General features: G+C 37.7%; 1 protein-coding gene across 8 annotated transcripts in view; it reads right to left on the bottom strand.

The window, feature by feature from the left end:
• The window catches only part of TAX1BP1 (Tax1 binding protein 1), a 62,634-nt gene extending 40,502 nt beyond the window's left edge, over nucleotides 1-22,132 (bottom strand). For 4 of the 8 annotated variants that reach the window (XM_051612157.1, XM_051612163.1, XM_051612162.1 and 1 more), the window contains exons 1-4: nucleotides 21,585-21,664; nucleotides 18,467-18,650; nucleotides 2,739-2,841; nucleotides 850-1,037 (exon numbers count right to left, since the gene is read on the bottom strand). In XM_051612157.1, the coding sequence (XP_051468117.1) occupies nucleotides 850-1,037; nucleotides 2,739-2,841; nucleotides 18,467-18,650; nucleotides 21,585-21,610 (501 nt within the window). In that variant the 5' untranslated portion in view covers nucleotides 21,611-21,664. Of the gene's footprint in view, nucleotides 1-849; nucleotides 1,038-2,738; nucleotides 2,842-18,466; nucleotides 18,651-20,876; nucleotides 20,935-21,277; nucleotides 21,520-21,580; nucleotides 21,670-21,968 lie in introns of those variants that run through there. The other 4 variants (XM_051612161.1, XM_051612158.1, XM_051612159.1 and 1 more) reach the window with 4 other exon arrangements.
• Between the last annotated feature and the right edge of the window lie 4,180 nt (nucleotides 22,133-26,312).

Below are 26,312 nucleotides of genomic sequence, written 5' to 3'. Positions count from 1 at the left end.
AAAATGTTTGAAAAATTATTAATTTTTTTAGTACTATGAATACATATCTGAAAAGCAAAAATATCCCAGATACGTCTCTGTACTAAAGACTCTCACCTCTAAATTTTGAAAACTTTAAATTGAATACATGCGTATATGAGCCCAGATGCAACTGACAAAAGGATAAATCATCTCATCACACGGTAGGGATATTGTACAGAGTAACTTTCTAATAAGCAACTCTGACAATCACGTTGTTTTGGTTTGGGCTTGTTTTTTTTTTGTTGTTGTTGCTGTTTGGGCTTTATTAAGGAGTTTTCAAAATATCAACAAGCAAACTGAAACATCTTTATTCTGGATATAACCATGTAAGTCTAACCACATCCATCTACCTAAGAATATGACACACAGAATACTCCTTTAAATAAAACAAGATCTACTAAAAAATACTTAGACCCCTGCAATTACTCAGGTTAGTTTTCAGGGCTCTTCACTCGTGCACAAATAAAAGTATACTAGTTCCTTAATTTTCCTTACAGGCACTATTTCACACAAAGGGTATCTTAGCCCTTCTGGTTAGCTGGAGAGTAAAGATGTGAGAGATGTGCATCTACTCTCTTACAGTTCCCCAGCCAATGCTTAGTGCTATAGCATACCTGTAACAAGTTTAAAATCTTTACTCATTTAGCCTATGAATGTTCTGAATTAAAAAAAAAACAACACTGGGGAACAAGCCAGAAATACATACATTACACATACATATGTAGGTTTTTCCCCCTGGTTTATTCAATACTATATCCCATGAGTGTCTGCATATATATAACTGAAAAAAAAAAAAAAGGTAAAATTTTAAGAATTGTTGAATCAAACCTCAAGAAGTCCAGCTTTTGTGGTCACCACTAACATATCAGAGTTTCCTTCATCTTCCATAGTGAGCAATTCTTCAACAGGGGAAGACGTACGAAACTGGAAAGGTGTGCTTGCTCCACGGATTTCTCCTTTATGAGTCACGTAACAGAACTGGTAAAACTCTCCATCATCATTTGGTAGATAGTATCCTATCAAAATAAATCCATATTTGAAGAAGCATTCTACACAAACATACAAGTCTCCATCTGTAAATATATTACTAGATGTTTGACTTAATAATTGAATCCCCATTACCTCAGCAGAAAAGTCATCCTACTTAGTAACTTTCAAACCCCAACACTTTCTCCTTTCTTTTGAGAAAAAGCCAGAAGTATCAGGTAATAGGTGCTATATGTACACATCACCTTACATTAGGTAAGAGCTGCTGTTCATATAGTTACAAAACAGAATCATTAGCATTAAGATGCCCTGAAGATGGACCATATTATTATGTACTGTTGTACAATCAGAGAACAAAAAAGTTATTTTGTTGGCCTTGGAATACGTATACAACCAAAGATACCAGACAAAGACAGAATAACATGCAATGACATGGGGTTTATTTTGGTCAAATTACCACAATTTACTTCTGCTATTTTTACTTGCTGAAGCATAGGAATGCTCATGCTCTGAATGGACGACACAATGTTAACAAGCTGCAAGTACGGAGTAGGGGGGGGGAGGTTAGAAAAGAGCTCATTTTTCAAAATTGAAAAAAATTATTCACCACTTCACAAGGTAAGAATCAATAATCTTTCTTGTAGCTATGTAACCATGCATGCTGCTAGCAATTATTTCAGAAGAATTTGTGTGATTATGCAACCAAACTGTTGCCAACTAAAGTTTCACCATCAAGTCCCTTACACCACCTGGATTCACACAGTAATATTTGTGGATATTAAACAATCATTTCCAGAACTAATGAGATTTTACCTTTATTAGTGAACACAAGAAACCACACCTTACCCAGGTGAATGGTAAGAAAACTAACTGGCTTTATTCAGAACACTTAATTATCAGATACCCTAGCCAGCTTGAGTATGATTCTAGCATAATAAATCCTCATCTGATGTTCAATCCAGCAAGTGATGTCACTGATCACTCTTCATATTTCACCACAATTCAATCTGCTCCCTTTCTAACTTTATCATTATTTCTGTTCACCAATTTTTATTCCAGATTCCTGGAAGACTTTTCCCAGTACTCTTAACTACTTCTCCTACAAATGGCAAAACATTACATGTCCTACATGGACAATACTTGTACCAAGCACTTCATGTTTCCATTAGTCTTATAGTTTATTAACTGTAACTCAGGATCACAATCCATGGCCATTATCCTTTTTAATATTTAAGGAGCAAAATGTGGCTCCATCATCTTTATAGCTTCATACATAAAAACTAAGAAATAGCTTCTGTGTTAATCTTCCTTCTACTAGACCTTTTTTGGAACTGGGAAGGGTAGGGAGAGGATATGATCTCCACACAGCGTTGAAAACAGTCACACTATAGATTTGTACAGCGGGTGTAACATTTTCTGGTTTGTTCTTTATTCTTTTCTTAAAAACTTCTGTCATTTTTGTCAATTCCACACTGTCAAAAGGTCCTCCGCAACCCTCTGACAACTCGAGTGTCCTCCAAACCATCACCTACATTATTTATTCTTTGACAAGAATCACTTTACATTGAGAATGTTTAAAGTCCAGAGACTGAAGGTAATGTAAAGACATGATGTCAAGATTAAAAATCCTGTAAACAGTATTTTTCTGTATTTGAAGTTTCCACCAGAGCTTCTGTCAGTAACTAATATCATATGTTGGAAAATACAGGTACATACTGCTTTATACTCACCTTGAAAAGTCAGCACACAGTTAACAGTTGATCCTTCCACGTAATTTTCTGGCATAGGTGACCAAAGAAACGTGTAATAATCTCTCGCAGTACTCCAACCAACCTAACAAAATAAACCACAACAAAAAAATGAAAGAGAAAACATTAAGTAGAAGAATTTGTTATACAGTTAAGATACCATGGTCTGGCCTTTACAAAATATTATAGTATGCATATCTCTGCTTCAACATACAATAAAAAGACATCTAATGTTTACAAATCAGGAACATTTTAACAAGCATGTCAAAGATCGAGCATGAAATTTATTAAGCTTGTTACCTAAGGCAATAAATGGGTCTAAGGCAATAAAAGGGGCTATATAAATTAAAATACCAGACAGTTTTCACTATACATTAAACTATTATTTGTTACATTTATTTTTTTTCTATAGAGATATAGATTTGTGTGTTAAAACCACAAAATTATAAATTCTGACGCTTACAGTGAGATATTCTTAGTGTAATTCTGGCAATGCTGACTATTATGTGCCCACAATCCAACAGGTTCATCAGAATCCAAGAAGGAGGGAAGAAAAAATAGCTCTCTCTCTTCTACTGGAAAGCCCAAATTGGACAGCACTAAACTAGAATTTTTTTGACAAGTCCTGCAGTATTGAAGTCCAGCATTTCACTGGAATGCTAATTATTTTATACATACATGCTATGCCTGCAATGAAAAAAAAACTGCACGAAAACCTAACTCAGCCTTCCCACTTATTGAAATAAACATCTGCTTTCAGACTTTTCCTAAGAGTGCAGTTCTGTACAGCAAGACATGCTATCCTCTGAAGAAACACATTCCAACAAGACTGAAATACATGCATCTAAAGCTGAAACCCAAAGTAACTACTGTAAAGCACTGGATATTAATAACAGCAGTAAAGAAGAACAACAAAAATACCTGTTTTATTCTACAGACTTAAGAAAAAAAAAAAAAAAATTGTCAGATGCTAGGTGTGGTATCATTTACCAGTAACTGGGTATGTTGTCTTGGAAGAGGTAAGAAAAGGAAAGGGGACAAATTGTCTACCAATTTCTATCAGGTAAGAACACTTCAAAAGGGAGAGGGGGGAGGGGGGGAACCACAAAAACCCCAACAACCAAAAAAAATTGTTACAAATCATGATTTCTATTATTTCAACAGACAAAATTTCTAGTAAGTTCACAACAAATCCTCCTTTGTAAAGGATACATTGCAGTAGTATTTTAAAAAGTATTAAGAACTGTTTTTTAAGGAGTTGTCAGCTTGGAAGAAAAAACAGATAAACATATATATTTAGACAGGCAACGAGAATAGTAGAATAGAAAGTAACTCAATAGCAACTATGTATGTATACAGGTATACATTTCACATATGAACATTAGTAAAAAACATAGTATTGGAAAACAAGGATGGATGACAGCAAAACCAGATGAAATATTCATTTTGCTAACTACAGTCACTTCTTTAAGGCAACAGTCATTAAAGAGAAGCAGTGCAGACTCTTAATGTACCCACCAGAATGGAACTGCATAGTACATCTTAAGCCTATTCTTAGCCAAAACTTTGAAGATTTCTGTGATACCACCCATCAAGGAGCTTTTAAAGAAGTGGATGAAATTCTATTTCCTGGGGGTGCTATTCATACACTTAAATATCTCAGAAATAACAAGGAAAGTTCTTCCTGTTAACATGAAGGGAGGAGGGGGTGAAAGCATTTTTTCCTCGATAAAAGTTCACAAATTGCAAATTTTCCACATTAGCCATGTCTTTAAATCCAACTCAGATGTTAATACCACTTTCTTGCTTAACCTGCTTTAACCTCAGAGAAGGGAAGTATATACCATTACTAGCTGTCTTAATATAAAATAGCAGATAGCTTTTTAAATGTAGTTCTCAGTAAGTAAAAAAGTCTCCATCTTTATAATTTCAAAAGAGAAACTCAATTCTGATGTCCCACAAAAATACTGTATAGAACTGAAGTCATATTTTCATTCTACTCTAGATTTTGTTACTGCTTAAGAAAACCAAACACAGACATTCTGATTCTGATGCTACTTTCTCGAGTAAAATGACATCCTTCCTTTTGATAATTAACACTTTGGAAAACACAGAGAGAGTAAAATCCAGTTAATATAAACCAAAAAATTGTCCCTCTAGGAGATCAGCTCAATTTCTGATTGCTTTTCCTCTGGGACTGTAGTGTTTTGTTTTAGATATCATCTGTTGATCTGTAAATTTAATAATCTATTCTGAAACAAAAAATTCTTTTTATTAATATTTTATCTGTAATAGTAATCTACATAAGATTTTTTAAGGTAATGTAAAACTTTAGTCACATTGATACAAAAAAAAACAGAGTAGTTTAGCAGAGAACACGTAATACTCCCAGCCCGTTTCTCAGCAAGTGCCTTATTTTCAAGCGTGGGTCTAATCTGTGGGTTACTGGTAATGAGAGAACTGTGACACATCTAGAGCTAGTGAGCAATAGCCTGCCAAGTTAATCCCAGACTTATTTTCTCCAGCTATTCCCCCTATTTCCTGTCATCCATCAACTGAAATTTCCCCATCTTACGCTCCTGAAAACCCACTTATTTCCTAACAGGGCATATGCAAGTCTTTGGGAGGTGTGGACTGTCCCATGGCTCTTTTTATTGCACAGGATTTCAGAAGACAAGGGTCTTCCCCACTGCAGGTTGCACACGTCAAAATGTGTCGATGCAGGGAAGGAAATATGAACAAATGTCATATACATTTAAAAAGGGGAAGTCTCTGTATTCTGCAGCAAAGTGAGTTAACTAAGGAACATTACTCAGTCTTTTCTACATAACAGTGACAACTATTAACTTCAATGGGATTATTTCTCAGATGACAGAAACAAGCAGCAAAATCAATGATACACCAAGAAGAAAAAAAAAAAAAGAAGAAAAAAAAACTACATACAAAAAAGTAAGTAATGGGTGCTTTAGGTCTAGGATCTAGACCTTTTAAAAAAAAAAATCTGTCAGAAGGTTTTAATGAAACCTTTATTTTTGTATTTTGTATCTTTTGACAATATTATCTTTAATAAGCCTAGTATGAAGTACACAGGGGTTCAGAAATACGAAACACTCCTACACAGCCATAATCTTCTCTATGGCAACAAATTATACTATCACAGACATAGGACTATAAACACACATTGAATGGCTCAGAAATTATCTAATTGTGACCTCTGACAGACACTTCTTTCAGCTCAGAAGGAAAACCAATTGTTGCCTAAAAACAAGGCTAAAACTATATAAAGAAATTTGAAGATTGCTTAAGATAAAGGAAATAAAAAATTTAAACAAGCAAAACCTAGCAGCAAAAGCTACAGAAAAAGTCAATAAAAAGTGAAAATGACAACAAGGAAGATGGGAATACTTGCCAAAAGCCACAGAGTGATTTTATTTTGAAAAACAAATCACTGCAGCTCAGGAAGCAAAGTGAACAAGCATATTCATCATTATCAGGAATACCAGCTTGGAAAAAGTATTTTCATTTTCATGAAAGGAACTAGAACATATAGACTGTTTCCCTGACTGCTGGTCAAAGCAACAAAACTTATTACAATTAATACAGACTACCTTCCATTAGTCTCCAGATGGGGAGAGGAGTCCAGATCTTGTGGGGGAAGACCTTACCTGAACCTTGTTCTGAAGACCTTACCTGGACTACACTGGGCATGGGGCAAATAGCATTAAATCAGTACTGTAGTTTTAAAAAAAAAAAACCTGAGAGAACATTTTTTAAAATAAATGTATTCACTTATTGCACATTAAAAAAAAAAAAAAAAAAGAGTTCCCTGGCCATTAGACTCCTTAATTTCATACTTTGAAAACTCAAAAGTAAGTTTTAATTTAAAAGCAGATAAATTCATCCTAGTTTTTCTTTTTCAGAAATGTTTTCTCCATAAAACAATGTTCAAGTAGTAGATAAAGGTTATGCTGCCACCTCACAAAACCTTTAGCAGCTGATGCTCTAGTTCTTGAGGTAATGGGGCTCCTGTGGCCCCACTGTACTGCTGAAACAGCAGAAACTCAGAACCTACTCAGTGGAAAAAATTCAGTCTCAAATCTATTTTGATTATTTGTATCTCCAAGCTTATCTATGCAGGGGTCTCCAGGAAATTCCCAAAACAGTAACAGAAAAAAAATTTCAAACACAGGATTTATATTAGGATTGGAAATTATCCTAACAAGTAGAAGCAGAGAAATTCTCCAATTATTTGAAAAGCTGTCAGCATGAAAATAGAAAGAAGCAGGGCTGCTACACTAGCTTGTGTCCAGACTCTCTCCAGTGCTCTCTACTGGAACATGAATGCATGTTAAGAAGTAAACGCAGGTATTTTTAAAATACTATTTAAATGCTCCACAGAACTTTTAACACTCATTTGTGTTTATCTTTCCTTTTTCTCATCATTCAAATTCTAGTTGCCTCATAGTTTAAAACAAACAAAACCCTAATAATTTTACTCCAAATTAGAAAACAGAAATGAGTAGTTAATTATTTAATTTGTTAGCACCTCACAGTATTATTTCTATTCAAAAAAAAAATCAGAAAGTGGAAAAAAAACAGAACAGGTATAATGCATCAGAAAATAAGGGCAAAGAGCAGAGTCTTTTACTGTTATTAAAGAGAAATATACCTGTAGGAACAAGAGTTTGACCATTTCAACTGCCAACGTAACTGATATTTGACCATTTCAGCTGGTACGACTAGCAGTGAGCATGTTTATGCACAAAAACATTACAAAAAATACACAAATGTCTGTAAGAAAGATTTGCAAGATTAATTTCTGTATTTGAACTTCAATAACTTCCTGCTCTGGCAAGGGGGTTGGACTAGATGATCTTTCGAGGTCCCTTCCAACCCCTATGATTCTATGATAATGAAGAAATAAGAGTAATTGAGAGAAATTACATCCACTATAAGTATGTATTTAAAAATCAATCTTATGTTATATTGTTAATTTTTTGTTTCTTTCATTTACTGAGTTCTAAACATTTATGAGCCAACTACTCAACCTGTAAGCATATTTATTTACATTAATATTTAGAACATAAAAGCAGTTAAAAAAACTCAAAATGAGGAAAAATGTGAAAATCCACACAATTCATGTTTAGGTTTCATGTGAAGTTACAGGACTATTTGGTGATGAAGAATATTTGCTGATGTACTAAAATGAGAAAGCAAAGTTTAAAACAAACAAAAAACCCACAAAAAAAGCCCCACAACACTTACATTAGAATGGTGACTAAAATAGTATACAAAGAACACATACTTTTATAATATGCTTTTTCCTTTTTCATTGGTATTGTTAACTGGAAGAGCACTTGACTAAAAAAAAAAAATAGTACTATGAAAAAAAATAATTTATCAAGACTTTCAAGATGAAAGCAACTCCAGAGAAACAGTATCTGGATCAAAATAGCTACCAGCTTTGTTCACGTACAAAACCTCAGTTTTAATTCTTTTAAGGAAAATAACTTCACATACAAAACACAACAAATAAAAAATGTTGTCAACTACTAACATAAAACCAAGTGCCAAATTGCTGAAGCTAAAACAAAGGCACACTAGTACTTTCTTACCATGAAAAAAATCTTAAATAAATGAGGAATTTCAATGGGACACACTGTGAAACTTTCTGTGAGCCAGGAGGAGGACAAGAGGCACAGTTTACTAGTCCAATTTTAAAACTTGGCATGGGTAATGGCAGACATTACAATATCCACATTCAAGCACACAAACATTACAAATTACACAAGAACTCCAGCACAAAACCTTCTGGAGTTGAGAGAGCAAAAAGGAGAATGACCTGTCAAACTACACACAGAACTTGTTGTGAACTCTAAACTCCGGTTCATCATCAGGTGCATCAACGGGTTATGCTGATACCATTACTTTGTAAGGAGGAAGCTAGACTTAAATAATGCAACTTCCCTAAACCAACAGGAAAAATTTTTAAAAAAATTCCTTGTTATAACCAGAACTAGCAATAATGTCTGTACTACTAGTTTTTTAACACATTCTTTTAACTTCTCCATTTCTCTACATTTAACTCTCAGAAGCTCCACTAAAAAATCCATTTTGAAATTAGGAAGCTGTGTATGAATTCCAACTCTCGTTTTCCAGAAATTAACCTACAGACTAATATTTTAGAAAGTAACTCCGACTGCCACCTTCTCAATCCATTTTTAAACCAAACCCATGAGTAAACATCGCATCTCCCACAAACATGTCATATGCCGATCATGTTATTATGTAGAAACAGTGTTATTCAAACAATCCTTTATTTACTTACTCTCCATAAGATGGAAAGCTTTAATAGGCCATTATGTAGTACTCCATTCACTATATCCCTATTTCCTACTTTGGAGAAAAGTGGCTTACCTCAATTTAGGATATCATGAACTACTGTTTAGTTCTATAAACCAATCCTGTTGCTGCAGTGGAAATGCTGAAGTCTGGTAAAAGTGAAGATGTCTAACATCACGTACTCTGCAATTCGGCTGAGCAAGTAGGGACAAGTAAACTGTCCGCAAGACTCACACAAGACAGGTTTTCCTTCTACTAATAAATAGGCATGTAGTTGTCAAGAAAGTTCTTCCTCTTCTATGCTGCCCCACACATACAAGCCTCCTTCCTACTGAAATGCCAAACAGTGCGATTAGCTCCCCCTCCCCTTATTAACATCTCACCCACAGTAAATTTTCACAAAATGGTTAGAATTAGCTGACTAGAAAAATAAGGAGGTGGGGTGGGAGCACAGTGGGCCTGTATGTCAATAATGAGTTACCCAATATATTACTAAGGAAAAATAATAACCATTTTATTTCACTGTATGTCCTGTACTCATCTTACAAGGAATGTAATATTTTCTATGAAGGCGGCTCTGCCTTAGAACTGCACAGTGTTTGCAGTGTAAAACTTATTTTAAACTTCATGTTTGAGTTTCAGATGAATGTGAAAAATAAATTGTTCAATTTCTTTCCTTTTATAAAGCCTTGATAAAGTCAGTCAACTCAATCTTGACAGAGAGTGTTGCTTTAAAGAAACACCACTGTAAAGAAAGCTCACCTGGCATTTTCTTCCCTGACCTCAGAAAGCTGTTATGCAACTGGAAGAACAGAAGCATTCATTCTGCTGCATTACAAGTGTCTTACCTATCTATACAACCCATGTACTAACATTGGCAGAACAAAGAAGCAAACCCAGGAAACACTTGCTCAGCTGTATCAACTTGGGCATAACCAATGAGCCCACATAGTAATACCTAACGTAACACAATTTTTAAAACAACCAAAGAAAACCCACCACAGGACTCTTAAAAGAGTATAAATTACACCCTTGTAATTCAGAAAGTAAATTACATATTTTAGAAAACAATTTGGCAAAGTACCCTAAGTACTGCAAGAGAATAATAAACCACCTCTGAAAGAAGTAGAATTACAGACAGTAGGTAAGATTTTGAACAAATGTCAGTATAATTATTATTGACAACAGTAAGTCAACAGCCTTTACATATTTCACATTGTAACAAACAGTTATTTTGACCCAAAGCAAAAAAAAACACAAGTCTAAGCAAAATGCAGTATGGGCCAGTATCCTAGGAAGTGATTTCTTCACAGCAGGCTTGGTTTGTGCCATAATTCTGAGTTCAAGTAACATTACTTGAAAGTCGCTAAGTGCTAGTACTACTGTGTCCTATAACTGTCTACAAAAAGCAACTACAAGTATTAAGTTCTTCTAAGCAAATTAACAGATGGAAAAATCAAAACATCTGGGAAAGCTCCTATCAGGCAAAATTACTGCTAGTTTACTGTTAACACTGACATGCCACTGAAGTGATATAATTTTGAACGCATGCCTCATAATGATACTTCGGTGCCATTTCTGAAACAAACAAAACCAACAAAACAGCTGTAAAAAAATCAGAACACAGAGATGAAGAAAAATACTTATTAAAGTATTAAGTCCATTTTAGTAACATTAAGGTATAGACATTTCAAAATAAGTAAACAATTAAGTCAATGCTGCAATGTTGGTTTTCTTTTTAGCATGTCTGTGATCAGCTTATGCCTCATGAACTTTGACTTCCTTCAGCTCATGTCATTTAAGACTCCACTTCAGACATGATCTTGCTGGCCACACCGAGATAAAAATTTGTTATACAGCAGGGGCCCTAAAACTGAAACATACTGGGACAAAAGATAGCTGCAAGTACTCTATACTCTTTATGAAAGGCTGTAAGCTTAACATGCTCTCTTATTCCCAGACTTGAAGAAGTCCATCTCTGTGGAATGTTACAAACACATACAGGCAATCTTTTAACTTCAGCTATTGAGAACATATGGTATTTGTTGCAGTATCAAGGTACAATCGGGATCCTAACCTATTATCATCTCCTGTTGGTTGTATTTCTACCTCACAATTCAGAGGAGTATGTCAAAATGACATTGACAGAGTGCCCAAACTGCAGGATCAACTTTCTCCCTTATTAGGTATAAATGAAAATAAATAGAGAAAAAATATTAACTCTCTAAAAGAAAACCTGGTACATATGTAAATGACTATCCAAGGAAACGTTATGATAGATCAAAGAGTAACAAAGTTACTGTTTACTTTAAGAGATAAGCATGAAAATGTCTTTATAAAGGGTAGGTCAGGCTTAAGTGAAATATTCATCTACAATCATACTTCATGAAAACTATAAATTAGCACAATCTTTTACTTCAAAATTGTTACCAGCTACTAACCACTGTGCTATGCCAGTTCTGCCTCTGACCACACAAAGCTACCATAGCAAGTATTTTTAGAAAAATCAATGACAATTGGAATTAAATGTCAAGATTTCTTGTCAAAGGTAACATCAGGTAAACCCAGATTATCATTCTCTTCACCTAGTACAGAAACAGTGAACAACATTGCCATGGACTTCTTTTTCCTTAAAACAAAAAATAAGTAAAACATTTTAAAAAATCAAATAATCTCAAGTTATGTAAAACATGTATTTCCAAAGAAGGTAAATCAGAAACCAAGAGACTCACTCCAATTCTGCTGTTATATCCAATTCTGGATATAACAATTCTCAAAACATTCTGAATTTCAGTAATTGTTCCCAACTATTTTTTAAAAACAGACATACTGTCCACTACACATTCCTGTATGTATCACACCCTGCTGTGCAGTGATAATTCCATGCCAGAAAATTGTATTGCAATATGCATATGGCCAACAATACATTCACTGTAGTTGCACTATACTTCATAACATAGTCTGCATATATGGAAGCAATAGGTATCTTAAAGAAAATCCTTCTGCAACAAAAATCACGATTCTTAAATGACTCACACAAGTTGTACTGCTATTTGCAGTACAAAGGAGACTAAATAACCCAACAAAAACATATCTATGTTGTCTTGATACAACACAACCACCAAACTAGGACAACCTGTTTCTTAGGTATCCATTAAATACACTGTTAAATTGTGTTACAAGTTAACTCTAAGGCTTGCTATAAATCAGTACACTGAAAAGACAAATCAAGCTGCATGTAAATACAGGTACTGCACCAATGCACAAACCTTATCTCGGGTGTGACCTCCTAAATAATGAGTAACTTTTCAGATTAAGCAGACACCTCTTGTATTCAAATAAATTACCGAGATTATCACAGTCCTGGTTATGCAGCTTCTCCCATATAAGTCACCAGAACATCAGATCACCATTTTTAAGTTGTGGATATTAAAGAAATAGACATTAAAAATAGACAAAAATTTCCTTTTCTTCTTTAGGGGTGCATTGAAGCAGTCAATACAGAAGTATGTCTATAGTTCAACATCCTAAAAGAATGCTAATGTAGATAACTTAGAAAAATATACCAGCTAAAATGGAGGAACAGAAAAGTTTTGATGGAATAGTTAATTAATGACACAGCAAGACCAAAGCCATTAGTTTAACATATGTAAGATTACCTGCTGACATAGCAGGCCTTTCCAGCATGCTGGCCTCAGCAAAATCGAATCTTCAAAAACCCAGAAAGTATTACAATATATTCCATAAACATCCACATCTTTAACGCTACTCTCCTGAAGCAATGTCTTTATTGTGCCCGTAACATTCTTTCCTTGTGCCTTTGAGATGTATATTAAACCTGTCTCCCTTGTATACTGAACATCTGCCAGTTCTACTCCTACACATATGCCCTAGACAGAGGGGTAAGCACTTCTTCCTAAAAGCCAAGTAGGTCTTTCAAACACTTCTGCAAGTCTGGACATTATGTATTAATAATGCAAAAAATATCACTTGTCCATATGATTACCTCACTTTATTGTGAAATAAAGTCACGAGATGCAGACTTCCCCATCCGGAGATTAGGACCACCTACCAGACAGACCATTTTTGCAAACAGATGTAGAGCACATATTAATTATTTTTCCTCATTTCAAAGGTTTAGATTTGGATTACCCGAAGGGCCTCTCCAGATTTCAATTAATCAGAGAGAAGTAGAAAAGAATTTAAAGGGGACAGTGGTCTTGGATCATTCTGGGAGTACAGCTTGCCTGTGAAATCTGTCAAAGATTACAAGCCTTCTCCCCTTTGACTCCACACTAGGAATCATCAGGTTCTTCTACGCAGAAAAAACTGCATGAAGAGGGACTCAGGCTCAGGCTGTCCATGCCAAGTACCTCAGTGCTTATCTGTAAAACTGCTTTTTTTTTTTTTTTCCTTGGTAACAAGCAAGGACATAACTGATCAAGACCTTTTGGCACTTGACTACAAATTACCCTCCAGGATGTCACAAAAGCAAAAAGAAATAGCAGTAGTGAAAGACAACAGACTTGAAGACTGAGTCAAACCCTGGTTTTAAGTTTCCTGAAAGGGACAAGAAGAAAAAGGAAGATGAATATATATTAAAAGAATTAAAATGCTGCATATTCAGAACTTCTACCCTAAAGGGTAGTATCATCATGTTGATTGTACTTCCTGCTCCCTCCCAGTTTTGCCAAAGGTCCAGGCTCAAGAGTAGTGTGTGCCTTTAGATACATCTAGTTTGAAAGATAACTGGCGTATCTGGAATAATTCTCCTCTCTGCAGCATTACCATTTCAGTTTATGAACACCAGATCTGCATTTTTCTCAACAAAAGAAAATTACTTTCCTGGGAACAGTTTTAAATCTACTTCTATCATCAGAAAGTGTCTTACACTCAGCATTACGAAAGTTCAACATTTAACAATTTAAATCACACTGGGAGCATGTGGAGAACTATCCTCCAAAATTACGTCTCTGACTGAAATTCACTGCAATAGAGAGACGCAACAGAAAAAAATAAAAATAAAGGAGGAACGGTGGCAATACTGCGGGGCAGGGGCCGCGGCTGGGACTTCACCAGGAGCTGCAGGTAGGCCTGGAAGCGGCGGGCTAAGACTGCACAGCAATGAACGCCGATAAAGACGATCGTTTGTGGGTCCTTACTGTGCCCGTTGCCGCTGCTGCTTGTTAGGAGAGAAGAAGACAAAAGAGAGAGAAGGAAAACCAAACAGAAGGAGCTGAGCTGAAAGCAGCCCTGGCTGAGGCCACCACAGGCCGTGACTTTGCCACCAGACCCGGGTCGTGAGGAAGAAGACAGTGTCAGACTCCTCGCCTCTCCAGCGATCATCGGAAGAAAGCTCTTCAGGGCGATAGCGGCGAGTGGCCCTGCCACCCGTGCCGTGCCCAGACGCCAAAAGAGCCGTCCCGTCCCCTGCGTGCCCAGGCACACGGCAGCCCGGCTGCCGGCCAGAGGCACCAGAAGGACTAAGGCAGCAGCCGCTGCAGCCCCTGCTGTCCCTGCCGCTGGTGCCACCTGCGCTGGATCTGCCACCGCTGCCACAGCTCGCCTCACCCCCCGGCTCCAGGAGGACGTGAGCACAACATCACCACTCACACCTTTCACCTCCAGCGCCTTCTCCCCCCGGGTGTGTAATGGACCCCTCACTCACACGCACCTCGTCGACCCTATACGGGAAAGGCTTCGGGCTCTCTCTACCCCGAATTATAAGAGCCTTTTTTTTTTTTTTTAACTCTTTACCGACCGGATATGTTTACATATCCAGTTTTTCCACAGAGACTTTGAAAACTTTTACAGTAAAGTGGTATTTTAAACACATAATCTGTGTGTGTGTGTGTGTGTGTGCTTCCGAGAGGAGCTTATGAATCGGTTATATATCCGGTGGAAGCAAACAGGTTTCCAGCCAGGGACTTACCCACCGAAATAATTCAAAGGCTATCCTGAATATATATAATCGGTGTCAGAAAATCCCGATAAACAAACAGGGCGATTGCGCCCTGAGATAAGGCGGCTTCGACCCAAAACCGGGTTTGGACCGCGACAGAGCAACAAAAACCACATTTCATCTACAACATAAGCAGAGAAGTTGGTAGAATTTACGTTTATTCCTGTTATTAGTTTGCGGATTTTAGTTCTTTGCCATACTGCTGTATGCCACCGTCTCTATATCAGGTCTGAAGTCTTAAACCTATTCCACCTCCCAACAAGACATTTTGATGCCTCTGATGGAGGACAGGGAGGCAGTACTTAATCTTGCCTCGGCTCCTTATTTTAAGCTGTTTTGTAAAATATCCTTGGGAAGAAGAGATATCTGTAAATAAACAACTGCAAACATGAAGGAACCTGCTGCGGTACCTTTCATTGAAACTATTAACTTTGCATAATACAAAGTAGAAGCTAATACTCAGCAGACACAGAAAACTGGAAACGATGTTAGAGAGGGAAGGAAAACTCATGAGCATTCAGTCTAACAAGTGAAAAAGATATACCAGGTGGAAGAGAGTGATGTAACAGAAAAGCAAAACTAAGTTCTGTCATCAAAACATAAATTAACAAAGAACCACAGTAAGCCAGAAATAAACTCTTATAAGTAATTTGTGGCTCCTACAAATAATTCCATTTCTAACATTACTTTTTCACATAAGCAGCACAACACTAGTAGCAACTAAAAGAATCACAAATGCAAATGTGCATGGAATAAAAAGAGTCTATTAGACATGTGGGGCATACTGCATAAACGTTTTAAAAGTCACAAGCTAGAAACTGAGAGCCAGTTTTGAAAGCAGGTTTTGCTTCTCAAACTAATTAGCTCTATTTTTACTTGAAAAGGAAACAGATTTACAAACCAAACCCTTAAAAGCTACTCTTCAGAACAGAACTCTGAAAGATTTGAAAAAGAAGGTTCAATTGTCCTTCCACATTAAGGAGCCACGCCAATAAGATATGTAGCCCTTCTCCCACACACTCTCCTAGTCCATTTGTTTCCATCACAGAGATGCCAGTACAGTTATCCATTGTATCACAGAGTGATCAACTGAAGAACCAGCAAGTTATGAAACTAGGTGTTAAAAGCTGGGGTAGGAGCAACTGTTATCTGGCAGATCACTTTCCCGATCCATTTTACTGTGCAGCTGCACAACCAGTTGGACTAGGCTAACAAACAGGATAATATAAGGATGTGAATAATCAATACCTACTCAAGACATCATCACTGCTGAAGAAATGTACTTGGACTTGCAAATTAAATTAAAACCATTCACTTGAAAAGATACCTCTAGATTTTGTTCAGTTCAATTAAAAAAAAATTCTCAGCTAACCAGTTGAGCAAACACAAAACAAAATACATTTGAAGCCACTGCCACATAAAATGTAACACAAGTCAACAGCAGAATGAAAAACAACACAACGATCATAAGGGAAGGAAAAAAAATTTAAAATCAATCTTATTCCATACTTACTTTCTATATTAATCTGAAATTACCACTAGGGCTTTTCTGGCTGAGGTTTTTTTGTTTGCTAAATTAGATGCCTTTTCCCTCTCCAGTATTTACTCTTGCAACACTAGTGACTTTCTGTGCAATTCCAAGCAAAGGTTAAACGATACCAACTTAAACAGGCATGTTTTCTAAACTACTTATTCACCTCAGAAAGCAGAAGTGGACTTCCATTCCCTCTACATGAACCGTCAGTGAATCAAAGCTTCAAGTTCTCTCACAGAAGCCTTGTTTTTGTTGCATAGAAGGCTAACACAGAGGGCCATTAATTATTGTTCTCATAGTTACTAAATTTTTTTGTTTATGTTGAAAATTGCTGTACTAAACATGCAACACATCGTTCACATCCTCCTTATGTGTTTTGGAAAGGTAAATGATAAAACCCCTGCCAATTTTATCAGTTTTCAAACCAATTCCAGGTGTTTCGTTGATTGTCCAGCAACAATCAGTTCTCTAGAACTTGCTGAATTTTACAGTCAGATCACAGTATAGTACAACTTCTGGCTATTATATATACCAAGAAGACTATATTTTCACAATTTATTTTAGTGTAAACATTAATCAGACATGTACGTATCTCTAGAGACAAATACAGTTGGACAGCTGGTTTCATTTAACTCACTGTACTATAACTAAACTAAGACAGTATATTTGTAACACTCAGTATAAGCTGACAGGCACAAAAAGAAAATAATTTTCACCCTTTCCCCCATCTCTCAATGCTTCCTGCCCTTAGGTTGATGAGAACTAGGTGAACTGGAAATTCAGTTGGAAAATTCCATCTAAAAAAATCCAGTCTCACAATGTTGATCTTATCCTCAATCAATTCCCTGATTTGATTCATCACACAAGAGCTTGTTGCACATATAGGAGAGGAAGCACAAGAAAAAAGCCATGCTTTCAACAGTAGTACTACCTTATGCCAGCTCAATATGCTCCTCAAATGACTGCCAAAGCAGAATAAAAATTCATACCTCAATAGTTTATAAAATCTGTCTAGATAAAAATCTATCTTCTGCAAAATGTTATTTTGCAGAAGAGTCTTTGAATAAAGAAGAACAATCCATTGGTGATCTGCAGATTACAGTGAAGTCAAGCATTTACATTCTTAAACAGTGGACAGTTCTAAGCAAAAGGTTCCCAAGTACCGAGATAGTCTGTTACCCTTCTCCCTTCCCCACTGCCCAAGAACCACTTCTTTAAAGTCCGAATCAAACTATTAACCATTTGAGTAACAAATTTAAGCATCATCTACTAGAAACTACACTGACAAATACATCGTCTTAAATAGAAGCAGATGTAAGAATTAATCAATTTCTAATCCCGTAACTGAAACTTTATTAACTTATAACAAATCCAAATAAATCAAATCTCTTAAGTGAAGTAACTTAGATGTGACCTCACCCCTTCTCCATTTTTCAAGGGTATGTTTTCAATAATTTTAGTTATCTATACTGTTCAGCCTCTTCTATCAACAAAAACGAGTCAGGGATGTGGGCCAGGATATCTACGGCTTAGTTTTATTTCTTTCCACACACATCTCACACTTACTGTGGCTCACACTCTACACACAGTCCTGTTTACAATGTCACTCGGTGCCCACATATCTGTTCTTAAATCATCTCCATTTAATCCATCACAACACCACTAAATCTCACCTCCCCTTTACTCCAGCAGATTTGAAGTGTACTTGCTCCTCTAGTTCTGATCTCCAGGTGGATTATTGTTTTTTTTAATTTATTTTTTTTTACAAACCTCACATTCTAATTCCAGGAACTTCCACTGTTGTTGGAATTTTTAGGTAAGAGAGAAGACAGCAAACATTTGAGAAATAGCAACAGAACAAGCTTTACTTACCTTGAAAATACCAACCCAGTCTTTTTGATGAGGATGGATAAACTGAGTCAGAGTGTAGTGACATTCAAGATGTGTGTTTGGAAGGTAACTTTTTGCCACATTTTGAAAAATCACATGGGCAAAATTGGAAGTCTGCAAAGTGCTAGCTGAAGATGGAACTTCTTGAAAGGATGACATTATTGATCTGTAAAGAAATTGTACAAGTTGTAACTTCAATATAGTGGAAAAATACTCAACTTAAAAATATCTATTTGAAATACACAAGACAGAAAAACCTAACAATCGGTTCCTCTGTTCTGAAAACAGATAGCTATAGACCAAGTCCACCCTCAGCATCACTCCAAAACAATCACCTCCCAGAATAAAAGAGTAGTCATTTCAGTGATTACATCAAGATGGAGAGAAAACATTGATTAGCTGAATGCCCCAAGATACAGTGGCAGAAAGTGGGAAATAAAACCAGTGGTGTGAAAACAAAGCAGGGCTCTAACTTTGTGAAATAGTCTTAACAGTTCTGGATGTGGCAGCAAAGAACAAACAAAACTCTCTAGCTTTTCTACTTTAAACTTTTCTCACAATCTCTATTGCTCAGTGCTTTTCACAGCGTTTTCATGTGAAATTTTGCATCCCCTCTCAGTAAAAGTAACAAAGTTCCATTTCAAGACATTGTTAAAAAACAAGAAAGCTATCTTAACAGGTGAAGTTTTGTTTGGGGGTTGTTTTCTTTCTTCTTCTTCAAAAGAGTTCTTTTGCCTCTCTTTAGCAGTCTGTGGGCATCTTCTACTGTTCTCACTGTAACTCAGATGCTTCAAGTCCTGCATGTTTAGTTTCATTACTGTAAACAATGGACTTCATTGATAGCAGGTACATTTAAGTATGCGTGTGGGTTGAGAGATTAACACTAATCAGCTGGACTTCAAAAGCTTTTAATCATGCTTTCCATTCACTACCTCATGCAGGATACATAGCGCTAAAAATTACAGCAATGCAAAATGCTTTATAAGCAGAATAAAAATGTCCCTCCCCCATATTCGGCAGGATCTGCCAAAAATCTAAGATGGGCAACTGAAGAGTTTCAAATGTTTGATTTCAAGGTAAAATCACAAGTTGTCACAACAATTTACATCAGAAGGCTTTGGGTCTTATATATGAAATACATTTCTAGAAAGATGAGCCATCCTATTCTTGCAATTGCTATTAAAAGTAATTTTACATTGACCATGCAAAGTCACAGCTTGAATGAGGTAACTGCCAAGCATGTGACGTAATATAATTACATTAATTGAAGATACGTGTGGAAATCAATTTCCAAAGCCATGGGCAAGTCTCAAAAACATCACAGATTAAAAGCTGGGTATTTATTGGAGACTTTAAAATTATTTTTTAACTGGTGAAAAGAAAAGTAGCAAAAAGCATGTTTTCTGAAATAAAATGCACTCTGAAATAAACAGGTATTCATCACTCAGTACAAAAAAAAAGGTGAAAAGGTTTTTTTTTTTTAGGTTTAAGCCCTCAATGTTTTAAGCTTGTTACTGCCCAATTTAGTGCAACACATGAAGTACATACAGACAGCCATGACATTATTTTGATGGATCAGTTGTTAAATAAAAGTAAGTTCTGTACCCTGAACAACAGAAGTAACAAGACAAAATGCCAAGCTTACGAAGGTTAACAGATATAAAGAAAAAAAACAGAAAACACCACCACAACAACACAAACAAAAAAACCCCAAGAAACTACAGAAGCAAGAAACTGAGTAATGATCAAGACAGCTTTTGAGAGACAACAGGGTACAGACAAATCCTATCTGTCATCTAGCTTCAGAATCCAGAATAGCATAGGAAATTTTATGGCATAGTAAAACCCTGAAAACTCCTACACCTCTCAAAACAGAGGACTGCATTTAAGACATCTCTGAAATCCGCTCTGAACTATAAATGGTATGAAGCAACAGTTTCTACAATTCTAAAAAAAGCAGAACAGCCTTTTTTTTTTCCAAACTCATTCAGTTTTAGTAATTCAGTAGTACCTGAAGTAATATTGACATGAAGCAGACTGTTTCAGTTTTCAATACACATGTTAAGTGCAAAGAATAAACAAAGCATTAATAACAAAAACAATTGAATTTAACTTTTTTTAAAGCAGGTCTGTTTTCAAAATCGGAAGTTTATTTTAAGTACATAATTTTTAAAAGACACAAAAAACCCCAGCCATTCATTTCTACACACTGGTTGCCAGCAACCACAGCTGAGTAGTAGCCTTATTGAAACTGGTAAACACAGGCAGGTTTCCAAGCCCAAAGCAGAACTATTCACAAATCTGAACTTGTGCAGAGCAGCAGAGTCATCTGGGATTACGGCTGCCCAGCAGGAAAATCCCCGGAGCTTACGTGAAGCCGGGATCTACTTACAGTTCAAGGATAGTTTAGAGGATGCTGGGTCCTTGCTTACTAAGCTCAGAGCCACCGGCTAGGAAGAGGGGAGGTGAAGAAGGAAGAGCTACGCTTAGGCTTCAATACTGACACGAGAAACGATTCCTTCAGGGAGACTGAAAGACGCGTTTGGTTTTACACAACGAAAAGGACGGCAGCAGGAAAAGCTCGTCAGGCAGGAAAAACCGAGGCAGGACGAGCCGCACCGCCACAGCCAGCTCCCCGCGGAGTCCTCCAGCTGCGATCCCGGCGGGACGGGGCGCACCCGGCACCCCCAGGGCTCACCCGCCTCGCCTTCCCCCGCTCCGCCCGGCCTGTGCTCTGCTGCTGCCCGTCCCTACCCTTCCCCCCCGCTCCGCAAGCAGCCGGGGCGGCCTCACCTGCCCACAGCCGATCACCTTTGCTCCCGGCCTTCGCAAGGCGCTCGCCGCCGCCCGCAGCCCGGGCCCCGCACCCCCCGCCAAGACCGCAGCTCCCCCGTTTTCTCTCCTCCCGACTACGACCGGCCCAAGGCAGCTGGAAGGGAGAGGGAGGGCGGGGAGGAAGGGCCCGGCCTCCCGGTGGCGCAGATGCGAGGCCCGCGGCCTAACGGCGCCGCCCGCCCCGGCGGCCGCCGGCAGCCGGCAGCAAAGAAGGCGTCAGAGCTGCCCGTGGCCCCGGCCAGGCCCGGGACGGCCCCTTACCTACACAGGCGCGGAGGGCGCCGGGGACATCACCACGGGGCCTCCGCCATCAGCACCTCACAGCTCCGCCCGCCCGCGTCACTTCCAGCGCCGGCCCTGCCCGCTGCGGGGGGCGGGCCGCCGGCGCCGAGCCGGCCGCTGGAGCCTGCGCCGGGGCTGGCGGGGGGTGCAGGCGGGGGGTGCAGGCGGGGGGTGCAGGCGGGGGGTGCAGGCGGGGGGTGCAGGCGGGGTCCTGCCGCCTGGCAGCCCCTCGTGCCTTCGCGCTCCCTCACCCGGCTTCGGCGGGGCGAGGGGCCCCGGGCAGGACCGCGTCCCCGCCGTGTCTGTTCCCCCACCGCAGTCCCGTCCGTCCCCCCCGTACCACGTTACCTCTGTAGTACTTGCGTACCCTAATTTAATCATCTCCCCCTGTGCGCCACTTCAAAGCCACGGGTGCACTTCCACCTCACCAGCCGCCACCGCTCATCTCCCAGTCCTTGCAGGTCCCCTCAAGCCGGCGGAGGGGCGAGCTGAGAGCGGCTGTCAACGTTTGACACATGGTCCTGCTTACGTGCCCTGCCGGGTCTCCATGAAAGTACATTACCTCATAAATACGCGTGACTCTGCTTATTTTCATCCAAAGTCCAGTCACAGGTCACTGTAACGGGGCTGAGTAACAACAGCGATGAGTCATTGGTACGTGGGACTTCCCCAGCACACCCAGCCTTGGTTGCTGCCACAAACGAGATGCCTTTTACCTGTTTGCTGCTACCGTTTCATCTTTTCTTGTGTATTCTCAACAAACGTCTTACGTAGAGAGACATTATGGTTATTGTTAGTATTATACTATCTAGAATTAATTATTAGAATTATTGAATTAGCTTTCTTACAAGTTCATTGGCTTTTTCATGGTCAGTCCCAACAGAAATGAAAATAACCTGGATCATAGAAACTGTTATTTTAAGTAACTAAGGTTACTAGTTGTACTGGCTTCCGTGTCATGCTTCTTGTTTCTGAAAACAATCTTATGTCTTCAGGTGTATCATAGGTTAGTAAGTAATCCTTTTATTTATATACACAATTAATAATCTCTTATATCATGTATATATTCCATTTTCCCTCGAATGCAATAAATTCCCTGTGTTGTACTAACATTATTTTAGAAGACACAGTAAGTGTTTTGCAGCACCCTCCCCTTTAAGACCAGTGCAGTAGAACATGAAACTGGTACATTAATCAGAAAAGTGGTATTTCTGAGAGGTGGGGAGAGCTATTTCTTCTTATCTCTGTTCTCCATTTTTTCTCTTTGCTGCTTTTTGCTCTGCATGACCTGATAAAGAGCTGTCTAAGAGTCACAAGACGCTATTCTCATGTGGGCCGGGACTTGGGAAGAACCTGGTGTTTACAGTCACTAGCTGGGTAGTATCAGTGTTGGTGAGACTAAAAAGTAGTTTTACTTTCATTTAACATCATTATAATGCTGGTTTATGGGAATATAATGAGAAGTTTGAAATATGTTCATTGGCAGCAAATAGTTTTTACAGCAAATACTTGGGAACAACCTGTTTCCTAATTAAAAAAATAAATTATTATCCCCAGTTCTAAGTTTTTTAAGAAATAAACTGTGCTCAGTTCATAACTGTTAATTCGGTCAAGAGAGTTAATTATGTTTTAGTCATAATTCAGGATTAAGTTATTATTTCTATTGCTAAATGCATATGTAAGAGGTAAAACAAACTACATATGTCGGTAGGTATGTTTGCAGTGTAAAGATTAGGACAAATAAATGAAGAATAATAATTTATTGTACTTTTACTCGTAGTTTTCAGGAAAAAGATGTATTTTTAAGCTATATATATTAACTAAATATATATAGTGGTTATAATACAAAAATTTGCTTCAGCTATTGAAATTTAGTACATTCTTTACTGAAATGTATAATTTTTAAAATGGTCACATGTATGTATTTGTATCCTAAATTTAGATGCAAATCTTACCCCTCTAGCATTTCTAGCCATCCTACAGAAAGACAGTGCAAAGATTTTTCTCATTTTGTTATTGCCCCTTTGAGAAATGAAAGACTTTACTCAAATGGACCAGTTGTGCACTGTTATCCCAGGATCAAAAATCAATATGCTTGTACTTGTACAAAGATTTAGATCAAGAAAAATGTGACTAGAATTGGTGAAACTTGCACTTGGTCTGAGAATGATGGTGGAGTGCCTTCATCAGTCTGAATTTTCTAGGCAGGGATCATGAGATATCAGGAGATATCCTGAAATTCATCTATGTGATACAAATCTTTCTGAAAACTTGCACTTGAGCAGAAAAAAACAAAACAAAACAAAACAAAACCCACACTATTTTTCTATCTTTGCCTACATTTTCTGAAAAATATTTAAAATTGTAAAATAAAAAATAATTTTTGTGTTTCTAATGAATCTCTAGTGTTGAGAGACTCTTTAATACTAATACCCCGATTCAATTAGAAAAGCTGATTACAAGTATGATGGCAATAATCTCATCTCCTTCCGACTTAATTTTCACCTTTCCAGCCCCATTGATTTCAGTTAACAGGAAGATGTTTTCATTTGAGCCAGTATTTTGCAAAAACTGGTATATCGGAATTTTACGCTAAGCATGTAAAATCAGTGTTTAGCCAATATGTGGGTATTTTTTTAAGGAAAAAATTGTGAATGTCAAGTATGTTTTTTTCCTATATGTGTCATAGCCATGGAGAGTGGGAGGGACCTGCAGAGCAGGTTAAAGGGCAGCACATCGCTCAGGGCCTTGCCTGGCCATGTTTTGAATGTCTCCAAGGATGGAGATTCCACCATCACTCAGAGGAGTGATTGAAATTGGTTGAAAACTCATTGTAAAAAAGTTTGTTTATATCAAATAGGAATTTATCCCATTCCAATGTTGTCTCCTGCTGCTTGTCCTTTCACTGTGCACCTCTGAAGAGAGTTTGCTTCTGTCTTTTCTAGACCCTCTGCTTAGCTATTTGTAGACAGTGATAGTGTCTCCCTGTGCCCTTCTCTTCTTAAGGCTGAAAAAAATCAGTTTTTGTGTCTAGATGTACAGTTCACAAAGAATATATGTCTCATCTTGTTGGCAAAACACATTTCACCAGGGGATTTACCTGGAAATAAAAAGCTGGCAGAACCTTTTTCTTAGGTTTTCAATTTCTTAGGTGCATAAACATGAGGACAAATATACAGTGGCAAATTAAGATTGTGGTTTTGATAGAAATACTACATAAAGTAAAAACCTATGTGAATGCAGTAAGTGGATTTGAACATTACTAGAGTCAAAAGAGATTGGAAATTCACTATGGGACATAAAAATCCCTGTGCTTTGTAATTATACTGAGGCTTTCCTTGCCAGGATGAGACTAATGCCTTTTCAGACATGAGATGAATGAGGAATAAAAACTGCAAGCAGCTAACCGGAATTGCCAAAGGAAGTTGTGGGGCAATTAGAGACTCCCAGGGAACAGTCAAGCATGTTCAGAAAACTTTTACTATTTTCATAACTATGCTATCTTTTTAAACCTCTGAGCTCCTTAAGCAATTTATAGCCTTGAAATTAGAAATTAGTCCCCATCACATCTGTTTAACCTTGGGTATATGTGAACTTTTATTCAGATCCAGAGCCTAACATTTTTTCTGTTTACTTTCTGTGTTACAGCCTGAACCAAAGCCATGATGAGTTTTGGATCCAGCCTTGAATTCTTCCCCTGAGGCCCATCTTTGCTTTGTATGAGTGACAGAAAACTTATATATTTCTAGTTTTTATTACCACAGAAAAGTACTTTATGTTGTGGGTATTCAATCTATTGGCATGACATGATATTGATGAAGTGTGGCAAGGAAACGCTTCAGTTCTAATGATTTGATTTCATTTTGGTTTGACTCCTATTTCAACACTCCAAACTTTTAAGAGTATGGGCCATGTGAGATGTAAAATATATTTATCGATGTCACTAATCGGAAGCTCTTTCTGGTCACATTGTAAAGCACACTTAATCAACTTCTTTAAGATCATGTTACAGAAAGCTATTAACTATACTCTTAAAACAGTTAAATAGTTATAAATTATGTTTTATATTATGGCTGACAACACTGAATTGCCACGGGTTTAAGGAAATCTAATCACAGGGCATGCAGACTTTGCTTTCCAGTAAGATGGCGTGGCAAAACTTTGGAACATATTAGAAATCACATACTATTGCTAACATTTCCTATTAGGGAGAAAGACTCTCTCTGTACATTTTGGATTTCTTTTCCAACACTTAATTGCAGCTGATGAAGAAAAGCTATTCAAAAGCTGCCAGGATTTTTAAATCTGTAAGAGTGGGATTGAAGAAATTTGTGGGTTTTCCCAAAAGGGTATAGGTGAGAGCAGACATGTAAATTTTGTATGTGTGTGCATGTACATGTGTCAGAGAGAGAGGAGAGAGCAAGAGCTTACTCCTAAGGTGTGAGACTTGGCAGCCCTGCACTGTACAATGGGCACAAGAAACCGCATGTCTATAAATGACCACATTTGAATTGCTGTTATTTCACTGTTGGGTTACTGTATTGTTAAAGTGAAAAGGAATGTTTTTAATAAATGTAAATAATGAATTAAATGCTTGCACATACTGAGGCTTTACTCTCTGGTGTGTAATTAGTGTATGTGCACTGGAGACCCAGGTCTGGGGGAGTGTTTCATTTCTTATTTATGATGTTTGCAAGGGGTTTTTTTCCTT

Source organism: Apus apus, chromosome 2, assembly GCF_020740795.1.
Source record: "Apus apus isolate bApuApu2 chromosome 2, bApuApu2.pri.cur, whole genome shotgun sequence".
Lineage (NCBI taxonomy): Eukaryota > Metazoa > Chordata > Aves > Apodiformes > Apodidae > Apus > Apus apus.
Note: the sequence above shows the minus strand (reverse complement) of the source record. Positions and strands in the feature narration are given on the sequence as shown.